Source organism: Mercenaria mercenaria, chromosome 1 (genome assembly GCF_021730395.1).
Source record: "Mercenaria mercenaria strain notata chromosome 1, MADL_Memer_1, whole genome shotgun sequence".
Classification (NCBI taxonomy): Eukaryota; Metazoa; Mollusca; class Bivalvia; order Venerida; family Veneridae; genus Mercenaria; species Mercenaria mercenaria.
Genome location: NC_069361.1, coordinates 52,040,913 through 52,052,650, shown reverse-complemented (window position 1 = coordinate 52,052,650; position 11,738 = coordinate 52,040,913). Strand labels below are relative to the sequence as shown.

At 33.9% G+C, this 11,738-nt stretch overlaps 1 protein-coding gene across 1 annotated transcript; it reads left to right on the top strand.

Annotated features, from left to right (window-relative positions):
• The first annotated feature begins 2,577 nt into the window (after positions 1 to 2,577).
• LOC123537882 (uncharacterized) lies at positions 2,578 to 8,671 on the top strand. The gene is made up of 4 exons (XM_045321786.2): positions 2,578 to 2,737; positions 5,563 to 5,698; positions 7,040 to 7,188; positions 8,179 to 8,671. Exons 1-4 carry the CDS (start codon positions 2,689 to 2,691, stop codon positions 8,334 to 8,336), a joined length of 492 nt encoding a protein of 163 aa, XP_045177721.1. The 5' UTR covers positions 2,578 to 2,688; the 3' UTR covers positions 8,337 to 8,671.
• The last annotated feature ends 3,067 nt before the right edge of the window (positions 8,672 to 11,738 follow it).

The window sequence follows — 11,738 nt, the reverse complement described above, 5'->3', positions numbered from 1 at the left end:
TTTGACTTCTTCTTATGATGCTGGACTGAAACTCGTTAAGCGACTAATATCAGTGTTCGATTGCGTTTCCGTTTCTATATCGGCTGTGTTTGAATTTGATTAAATTTGTGATGTTATTTCGTTCCGAATGCCTTTAACTTTTTCAATAAAGAAATCACTAAATTCCTGGTCATATAATGGTCATGTAAATGCCCTTGTTTATTTGTCGAAAAAGTAACGTACGATTTATATGTATGAAAGTATAAATATATAAACCATTATCAGATGTAAATGTTCGAGATTAACGAAATAAAGAACATGTGATTTCCTGATAAATGGTACGAAGTGTGTTACCACTTGACTAGAAGTATACAAAGATGTATGAAAATCATAGAACAGTAAATAAAGAGGGTAGGAACTTTCAATTCGGTTGTAGCTACCTTAAAACAATATATTAAATGGGAATAGTGACATGTTCAAAGTGTGGTGTAGGGGATGGAGGTGGGAAAATCGAAATGTTCTTTGTTTACAGAGCGCCCACGCGAAAAAGGACTGGTCAGAACTGGTTTAATCCAGTTTGATGATTGACAGCTTCTAACTAAATTCTGACATCCGGTATCCATCCCTCCCATATGCCGTCATAAAATGCGCTATGCCTGGACATAGCTTCTCTTTATGACACTTATGGGAGAAAGCAAGACATGAAATACTGTTGTGATTTATGGTCATTCCATAAAAATCGAAATCCTTTCTGTGTTTACTGAGCGCCCACGCGGAAAAGGCTTGTGAGAACTGGTTTAATCCAGTTTGATGATTGACAGCTTCTAACTAAATTCTGATATCCGGCATCCGTCCCTCCCATATGCCGTCATAAAATGCGCTAAGCCTTGACATAGCTTCTCTCTATGGTCAAATTTGTCAACAAACATACTTTTTTTAAAAAAAAAAGTCACAACCCACACAATTTCACAAGGTAAAATATGTTAAACTGGCTACTGTTGGAAAGAAAACAATCTCTTCTTTTCATAGATTTGCGTCAAAGTATTGGAAAATACCTAGAAATATGAGAAAGTTAAGCAAATCAATTTCAGGACCGTTAGATGCATGACTGTTTCATCCTCCATAGCTTTTAACATCGATAGATTACTTTTCCATTGTACTGATATAACATGGACAGGATTAGAATCACTCAACAATTTCACTATAAAAACAGACTGTTTCCCTTGTGCAAAACGAGCTTAGTGTAAGTCTTTACTGTGTGCATTTCTTTCACCCAGTTTTAAAAGTCTAGGAAGCATATTATGTTTGAACTAATTGTCATCTGACACACTAATTTAAATACTAATCAACATATACTTAAACTTTCGACACCTGGAGCATATTATGTTCCTTTTCCAAAGTTGCTAGCTCTCTAGCCTGTTCAAGCTCAAAAACTCATGTGAGCGACCCAGGGCCATCGTGGCCGATTGGAATTAATGCTCATTACACCATAACCTGGCTCCCGTCCCTATATTTGTTCTTATTGTCATATATATATAAGTTGTATTCATTGAGAGGGAAGTGTCTCCGAACATGTATGGTTCAGCCATCAGATAAAATAGGCTATTTTAGAGGCTTAAATTTTTCTTATAAAATGTTTGCAGTATTTATATAGAGGATATTATATGAGTGTCTTTTCATATTGTATTTATTAAACGAGTTTAATGAAATAATAAAATGCGAGAATCTGCCGAGCATTTATCAGTTTAATAACTTCAATGTGGAAAGTCACAAATGTAATATGTTTTTTATCATATGTTAGCTTTTCCTGTCGAAACATAAAAACTACTTTCTTTTACTAATATAAACAAGTCAATTTGACCAACGTCTCCTTAAGAAATAATTTATAGCAAAAGAGTGTTTTAACACTATTTATGCACGATGGGCGGTTAAACGTCGGGCTCAATAATATAACGAGGGCGCAACCCGAGTGAAATTATTTGTACGACATATTTCCGCTCGAGTGTATAAACATGATAAATAGTGTTAAAACACGGTTTTGCTATAAATTATTTCGATCTAATATGCTCTTGATCTAAAACAGTAGATAAAAATACAGTAGCGCTCTTTCCTGGTCGCAACAAAAGCATTGACGCCACTGCACGTTAACGTGACGTCATTCTAGCGTAAGAGTGTTTTGGAAGAGAAAAGCATATTAGAATATACTTTAAACGACGTCGACGTCAAAGCTTTATTACACTAGTGTATTATCATTTATATGTAATGGCTTCCGCGACGTCAAACATGTGATAAATAAAAATAATCATGCAGCCAGGGAGTCAGGCTAATTACGCAACAATTATGTTAATAAACAAAAATATTTCAGAAATTAAAACAAAATATATTTCCATTATGTTTGGCCGTATCATTTCAAGAAGAAAAACCGTTGAATTCCTGCAGACGACATGAATAAAGCAGGCATATTGCTGTCTTATAATCAAATGTTTAACATTTGGACAAAATATTTTCGATTTAGGTCAACAAGCAAGTTTTTGGAAATACTGTTTATCACCATTATCAGTAATTAAAATGAAACAGGAAGAAAGAAGATAATTAACATTACGTGTAATTAAGTTGGAAAGGCTAAAAGCGATAATGCGAAGATAAATACATGTATGATAAAACTTCATCTTGTGTGATATCTTAAACGGGCAGTATTCATAAAACAAAATGGCGTACAAACTTTTGTTTGGAATTCTTACTGTCTTTTGTTGCACAGGTATTTGTATTTCATTTATTGTATCCCCCGAACAACGAAGTTGTAAGGGGGTATACTGGTTTCAGGTTGTCTGTCTGTCCGTCAGTCTGTAGACAAAATCTTGTGCGCACCATCTCTCCACATCCCCTCGACACAATTTAATGAAATTTCATACAAGTGATCAGTAACAACAGTAGTTGTGCATGGTGCATGTTAGGTTCTTTCAGAAACAAAATTGCTGAGTTTCGGGACTTTGTTTTTTGTTACTTTACTCTATACATAGAATCTGCAATTATATGCAATTTTGTGCGCGCTAAATCTCCTGACCCTATGCACACAATTTAATAAAACTTCACACAAGTGATCAGTAGTAACCCTAGTTGTGCATGGTGCATGTTGGTTTTTTTTTTTCAGAAAAAAAATCTGGCCAGTTTTGGGACTTTGTTTTTTGTTACTATACTATATACATACGGTCTGCATATGCAGTCTTGTGCGCGCCTAATCTCCTGAACCCTTGCACACAATTTAATGAAACTTCACACAAGTGATCAACCCTAGTTGTGCATGGTGTATGTTATTTTCTTGTAGATACATATTCTGCAGAGTTATGAGACTTTGTTTTTGTTACAATACTATATACTTAGAGTCTGCATATGGAATCTTGTGAGCGCCTAATCTCCTGAACCATTGAACACAATTTAATGAAACTTCACACAAGTGATCAGTATCAACCTTACTTGTGCAAATTGCATATTATGTTCTTTCAGAAAAATACTTTGCAGAGTTATGGGACTTTGATTTTTGTTACTATACTATATACATTATATACATACAGTCCACACAATTATACAATCTTGTATGCGTAAAATTGCAATGTACATTGTCAGTGCATGCAGGGGTACACTCATCACCTTCAGTGATAACTCTAGTTTAAGTATAAAGTCATGTTATTTGAAAGGCAAAGAAACTAATTAAATCAATGTAAAGTAAAACTATTGATATTGACATAAGTATGTACTAAGTTAAACTCTCTCTCGCGGATATTAGTTAAAGTAGATTTGAAATATTGTTTTGAAAAGAAAGATACTATTCCTGGCAAGAGCCAAGACATGGTTAGGAAATGTGATATAATACGCCAACGGAATGTCATCTACGGCTCTAAAGTTTAATATTTATTTGTCTGCTTGAGTTCGAGGCTTTACTTTAAATGAAAACCAGCATAGTTGATATAATTGAAATGATTTTGCAAAACTTTGTTTTAAATACGGTAGTCTATTGTAGTTTGATTTTACTCGAAAAATAAATTACAGATCGAGAAAGTATTGTAATTACATCCTATATTAACACGAGATACAAGCTATCCCATATTTCATGATACATGCATGAATCGGTGTGTCACATTTTTGTATCTCTAAGTAAACAATCAAAGCTGTAAACATGGTAAACACTGATAGATAATTCTTTTCATCTAAGATAAATAGAGATATTATATGAGTGTCTTTTCATACTGAATGTATCAAACAATTGAATAAAACAATAAAATGCGAGGCTCTGCTGAGCATTTTACCAGTTTTATTCAACGGGTTTAATAAATTTAATGAGGAAAGGCACAAATGTAATATTCTTTCAAGCACATGACTGTATACTTTTCCTGTCAGAACATCAACATTTCCTATGTTATACCTATAACAGACCAAGTAAATTTGACCACATATAAAACGGCGTCAGTTTCAAAGCTTTATTACCATAATTTATTTTATGCTAACTTATGAAATACTGAAAATAATTAATGAGATATTTCCCTATGTCGCTCACATTGCCGCAATTGTTTTCAGAAAAAAAATCTTCCCTGCAAAAAATTCCATGATAACATTCCTTTGTTGCATTTGTAAATACTGACCACCCTACGGCCATCCTACGCGAGTCATGTACAGCTAGACAATCCTGTATAGAACACAGCTAAGCTTTACCTTCAAAGCAAAAGTAATCATGCTCTAGAAATGTTACCTTCGTTGCTTGTTTTTTTTTTATACTTTTCTGTTGTGTACTGTCGTTGTGAACCTTATCATGGTGACAGCACATTTAGTTGGTTGTTGTCTTAGTTAATTGTCACAGGACAACAACTCATCCTTATGTATTATGCCAGCATTTTCGCCGAAGTCGTTTCCAGCCAGAAACAGGTTTGTCTTTGTCGGCGTTGTCAGTTGTGTCTATCCCGTTTTTGTGTCATTTTTCGTTACACTATGCAGCTCCATGAAATATATTTCCTAGCCCTCTTTTAGACTAATAAATCCATGAAAATATTGAATTGTCTCCCTTGTCGGTGACGGTACACTGAAAACAAAAAATATCCTCTATGTAATACAAAGTTTGTGTTATGGCTTTATTTCACTCCTACGATGTCAAACCTGTGATCAGAAGACTTTTCACAAGTTTTCATTTACGTGTTAATGCAATGAATTATTTGAAAGCGTTAGTTGTAAATTAAAATCTAATAATTTTCAGAAGTTCAATACTTACAACGTTTACGTTAATTTCCGTTGAAAATGCTTTAACTTATATAGAAAAATCTGTTAAACGTGCCTTGGCTGTATCTTGTGCCTTGTTTGAGTGCGCGAAATTTACTCATTTTTTAATATTCAGATAATCAGTATTTCCCAAAATCTGATACTATCTATGTATTATTAAGACACTAATATGATAATTAAGTTAAGATCGGCCACTTATTGATTTGTTTTTCTGGGAGATTATTTTGACAATATAAAGTGATTATAAGACTAAAAAATATAAATGTATTATGTTATATATTCTACATTTGTGTGCAGTCCACGCTGATTTTTTTTCAGAAGCGGTGAATGGGATAAAGTGTTCGTATTACGACTATGATTATGACTGGACATACAGCAAGGTTACAAAGTATAAGTATTGTGACAGAGGCTGTTGCGGTGATATGAACAATAGATATTGCTGTGACGTTTACAGGTACTGATGGCATTTACAAACCTTAACAAAATGACCTTCTGGATGGATGGATGGATGGGTGCGTGGATGGATGGGCGGGTGGATGGATTTTGCGTGGATGGGCTGGTGGGTGGATAGATAGATAGATAGATAGATAGATAGATAGAAAGATCAAAGTGTATAGATTACCAAAACGTAGTTGAGATTATTTATTGTTATATCGAAATATATTCTCTAAAAACGAGATAATAAATTGTCAAAACGAGAAAAATATTGCAGTAATACCCGTGGTACGGGTAATTGTAAAAGATCTCGCAACTAAGTGACAACGAACTGATTTAAAAAATAAATCTCTTTGACCGTTGTATTTCTGAAATTGTCGTCAATGTCCAAGACCAAGATGCATTTCAAATTGAAATTTTTGTTACGTTTGATGTTGGATATTCTGATACATATTTCAGCCATAAAAGTTAAATGTACGTTCAAGTAAAATATTTGTTTCTTTTAAAACTGAAAAAATAAAACATTTGTTTCTTTTCTTGTTCTTTTCGTTTTGTAAAACATAAGTTTGCAATTTTTACGAGATTTCAAAAAAACATTTGGTTATGATTTAACTATAATAAAGTCTTCAAAGCTCAAAACTTCATTCATTTACCCATGGAGAGCTTTACAATGATACGTATTGTATGTTATTAATAAAGAAGAAAAAAGAAAGGAAAAAAACATGGGACAGAATTTTAAAATCAAGTGGAAAGGTTTCTTTATTCAACCGCTGAATAAATCGGAATATCAAAAGCAGAAATAAAATTTTATTAAATTCTATTTTTATCACTTAATACTTTTAAAGCAAACATTATGGAAAACTGCCTTTTCTCAGCACGCCTGTTTCATTGTTTGATCAAATTTGAAAAAAAGAAGAACAAAAAAATAAAAATAAATAAAAAATGTAAAACTTAATAGTCACATTTATGAGTATGTCTTAAAATAGATTCATCACTGTGTTTAAAATACCTGTATAAAACTGCAGACTCAAGAAAGACTAAAATAGGTAAATATTGATTCGCAAATCATAAGATATAAAATATAAGATATCTAATTTAAACGTTTTTGAAAACAGCATTGAGTATCGCAAATGTTAGATTTTTAAAATAACTCCGCAGTTGTACATCACGAGGACCATATTCTAAGTCATTTTCTATTATGTAAACATTTGCGTTGCGTATTGATTTGTAATGAAAAAGCGTCTTCTTTTGAAACGTAAAACTGTGCAATACTTTTATCCCTGTTATTTTGGACGTGCTTTTAAAGAACTCTGGAACCAACTTTTATGAGTTGTGATACTTTATTATTTCTATTTTGCAGTAACGTTGGACTTATTATTGGCACAAGTATTGGATCAATTGTTCTAGTCGCTGCTGTTGTTACTGTGTTTGTTGTTATTTTTTGTTGTTATAAGAGGTCTCGTGGACAGCCAGTACAGGTGTTTCAACCAGCAGGCGTAACAACAACAGGTAGGCTATATCACTTATATCTTTGTATTCTATGAGCAAACGATTTAACTTAATAATATTTACCCAATAGGGAGAGTCAAGATATTTGGATCGCGGGATCGTGAGGTTTTCTCAAATACGATTTAATGAAATAAACTGTGTCTGAAATCATTCTTCCTCCACCTCTGATTCATGTGGGGAAGTTGGTAGTTACTTGCGACTTGCTCTGATATAGAATCCGGGAACACTGGTTAGGTTAACTGCCCGTCGCTACATAACCGAAATCTTGTTGAAAAAACCAAAAAAATTAATGATATTAATTATGTAATTCCTTATTATGTGCAAATGAATATATTAATCTAAATGTTGAAAAGGGTGGAGAAATATGGACTAAGTTCTAAAGTTTACTTTGTATTATCGTATGATGACGAACTCAAGCATAGCATATCATTTTCATCCATTTACACAGCACATAGTTGAAGTTCAAATGCGCTTATAACCGTAATAATTTATATTCTGAAAGTAAATAGGATTCTTACCAAACACAGTAAGTGAAAGAAAATATACAGCTAAATTAGAATTATTATTATTATTATTCCAAATTTATGTAACACTCCTTTCATGCCCATATATACGTTCAGAAGAGCTTTACAGAATACGTTGCCAAAATACAATCTGACAAATTCAACACAACCAAATATATATATTTTTCATAAACAAAATAAAACATAAATGTAAAACATATAGATATAACAAACATATAAACATATTTAAAAGAATTCAAGAGACCATAGGAAAAAAAAGAAAAGAAAAAATATTGGTCAGTTTGAGAAATGTTGAACAAAGACGTTCTTTTTAGCAGACTTTTGGAAGCGGCCAGCATGTCAGCTTCCTTAATAATAACAGAATGGAAATTTAAAACAACAGCATTGTGAGCCGTTAAAAAGAGCGTCAATGGCTGAACACGAAATAACTAATCTTGACAAATATTTTGAAAGGTCTATGTTTCAGTTCATGGTCTGCAGACAATACCAATGACAACCTTTGGACAAACTGGATACAACAATGGTGCATACCCACAGCAAATACAGACAGCAAATATGGATCCTGGAACAGCGCAGAAATGGCAAGAGCCTCCATCGGAATACACCACTATAAACAATATCTAGAACCATTAATTCATATGGCGCAACAGTAATGCCGTGGTTACATTAATGTTATGTGATTTATTACCTTTCGTTTTAGGAATTTTATACTTTGTAGATTGTGTCCACTGCGCTTAAACATATGCGTATCAAATCATACCGGAAACGCAGAATTGAAATATATATATTGTTTTACGAGTCATTGTGTAGTGAAATACTACGGTTGCTTATACTCTTTTGTACAAATATAGAGTCTTTTTTTCTGCCATATATTATGCTATGCATGTACTTGTTATTGTGTGTCAGACATACTAGTAGGTACTTCTGATATTACCAAATAAAGTGATGATATACATGTATTTGTATCTTGCTTGAACGCATGTTGCAACATAGAAACATTTTGTAATTTTGACAATGCTGGCTAAATTACATTAACCACTGAGTGTACCTGCCTGAGAAAATATTGGACGGAGCTATAATAATCGTTATGAAACAATTTGTTTGTTATTACTCTGTATATAGGTCAAAAATGTCTTTATTTGTAGTCAACCTTTCCTGCGTATTTATCCAGGTATTTCATTGCGTTAATCTCTTTAACTACGAGAACAATTTGATTTAAATGTATTAGATTCCTTATAGAAATGTTTAAACAATAAAATTCGCTTGGTATATTCTTAATGTAACACTTCTTGAACATTTAGAGCAGAAACATCAAAGGGAAATAATATATTGGGTAGTTCGTATTTTGGGTTATTTCATTTTAACATTCGGCAGAGGGTTGCTAAATAATGATCCATGATACTGGTCGCAAAAAAACACAATCTGACAACCTGCAAATACATGTAACAGAATGCAAATATTTAAGCCCTGACCGGAACTGGAACCAAGGACCACTCACACTTAAGGCAGACACTCTACCACTTCCCTATAACAGCAGTAGCTATAGCTAGGCTATTTAGGTGCACCCCTATTCTCTACCAGACTACATTACGTAAACTGGGACAATTTGTGACAATAACATGTTTGGTGTACTCCAGAACATCGGCGTATTGACCTTGTTACCTAACGGCAAGTTTTGTGTTACACCAAAATATAACGTAATTTTGTCAACATTTTAATCGGCCAAAACTACCCGAATTAGTTAGTTTAGTTTAGTTGATACTAATTTGTTTTAGCTCGACTGTGATGAAAGCTTCACGCTTATTGTAACGACTCTCGGGTCCACTTCCTGGAAAAGTCAGTACTGCTGTCATATGATAAGTCATGGTCGTGATCCCAGTTGGACTCGAACCCACGACCCCTAGATTTAGCGGCTGACACCTTATCCACTAGACCACCGCTCCCCTTAACTGACCCAATTCCTTTAACTTGCACCGAATATTTTATATTTGCCCTTTTAGCAGCAGGAGAACGGCAGAGAGTGCGAGAGTTGTCCAAAATTTAATGTAAGCATTAACTTTAGGAGCTTCGAGAGGATTTCAATCGGTAGGAAATTACTGTTACAAACAATACATTTTTACACCACACGAAGTCATTAGCATTTACTGTCAATCAGTATTATGACTAAGATTAACTGTCATTCATTCATTTCATGAATTAGACAAAGTCCTTTGTTCACTTTTTAAGTCGTATCCGGTGCACATGTAATAACCACTATGTTTGCAAAATGTACGCGAAAAACACTTGTACGGTCCATAATCTACTGTCACTGCAGTTACACTTTATATTTCATATGATCGGCGTAAAATGTTCCGCTCAAGCCAAGCTACGGGGCGCAAGTGGTATAACGCATTTCATTACCTGTCATCAAAGACTGGGGAGTGTCAAAGAACTTGTAAAAAGCCATTTTTAAATGTTGTTTTCTTTGTACTATAAATGCATGTGTATATAAATATGTAAGCAATAATATAATTTTAAACTGAAGTTACCAGACGAGAAGAATCCGCTTGGTTTGGGCTCTTATTTCAAAGAACCGTAACATGCAACATGCATATAGGAAATTTTATTTAATATAGAAAACATATTATCCTAATATACAGCTGTTATATTTATTATTAACGTTTTAGTACGAGGGTCCTGGAAAAGTTTTGTCGTTGGGTTTGGATTTCTTACGTGATACGTTTTATCAAAATTATCTTTATTTCAAACCTTTATAGTATTCCCCATTTACCTAAACACAGTTTTGTAACCTTTTTATCCAATCACAAAAAAGCAGATAAATCGTCTTCTTTTAGTATCTGCTTGGTCCACTGATTATTAATGCTTCCAAGAGAACTTCTGAACTTATATTTCTTTCCAGAAAGCATTTGCTTAAGTCTTAGAAATAAAAACGCCACAGAGACTTAGGTCAGGTGTAAAAGGCAGATGATTTACAACGTCCACCTTTTCAGAAACAAAAAAAAAAAAAAGACTTAACAACCTCGCACTTGTATGTGATGTGAATGGATTCCTGACCATCCTTTGCTTGGACGTTTCTTATTGTAAAACTTTTTCACTTTCTTCAGTACAGAGTTCTTGTAGTGTCGTCCAGTACCTGACTGTATGACCAGATAGACTAGGCACTTGAACGACTGGTCCACAAAATTGAAAACAATTGCGTACAACATCCTTTTCGAAGTTATGGTTCTCTTGGCAATACAAAATGTTTTTGCTTCCATTGCTTATTATCAGCACTTTCATGTGGAAAAAACATGTGCACCCAGGTTTATTCACCTGTTAGCTAGTTAGAAATAGCCCATCTAGTAAGTCTTTGTATGTTTTCACAGGTTCCCTGACACATATAAGGCAATGTTTCTTTTGCTCCTCAGTGAGCAAATGAGGTACCCACCTAGCGCAAACCTTTCTCAGTTCCAAACGACTTTTCAGAATTGTTGGGGTCACTAGGACTAAAAATAGAGGTACATTTAAACGACTTCCTCTTATCAACCGTTCGATTGATCTTCATCAAATCTGGTCTTTAGCATTCATTGGAAGAACTCTCCTTACTGTTCAAATGGTGGCGCTTTGTCCCTTTTAAAGGCTATCCGAGCTAAAAATAAAATACCGTTAACAACCTCTTCTCATGAACTGCTTAACTTGGTCTGTAGCATCATTGTAAGGTCCAAATTTAACAAATAAAATATTTCGTTCCTACCACCGTCGCTTTTGTCGAAATGTTTAACAACCCAAACGTGCAGACAGAATTAGCACATGTTTCAAAAATATCTTTACTGTAACCGAAAAAATACTAAGTGCATGATGAAAGATGGTGTATGTGTTGACCGTATCATTGCAAGAAGAAATGATGCTGCATCTCTGCGGACGACAAAATGCTTCCTATTCTTGATATAGGTCAAGAAGCAAGCTTTTGGATACACTGTTTATTACCATTCGTTTATCAGTGCTGAACATGAAACAGGAAGAAAGAAGAATCTTGACATTATGTGT

What these genes read in the sequence shown, in the direction of transcription:
- LOC123537882 (XM_045321786.2), top strand. Translation starts at nt 2,689, where the DNA reads ATGGCGTACAAACTTTTGTTTGGAATTCTTACTGTCTTTTGTTGCACA. An exon ending in TACTGTCTTTTGTTGCACAG is followed by an intron (nt 2,738 to 5,562) that starts GTATTTGTATTT and finishes ATTTTTTTTCAG; the next exon opens with AAGCGGTGAATGGGATAAAG. An exon ending in TATTGCTGTGACGTTTACAG is followed by an intron (nt 5,699 to 7,039) that starts GTACTGATGGCA and finishes TCTATTTTGCAG; the next exon opens with TAACGTTGGACTTATTATTG.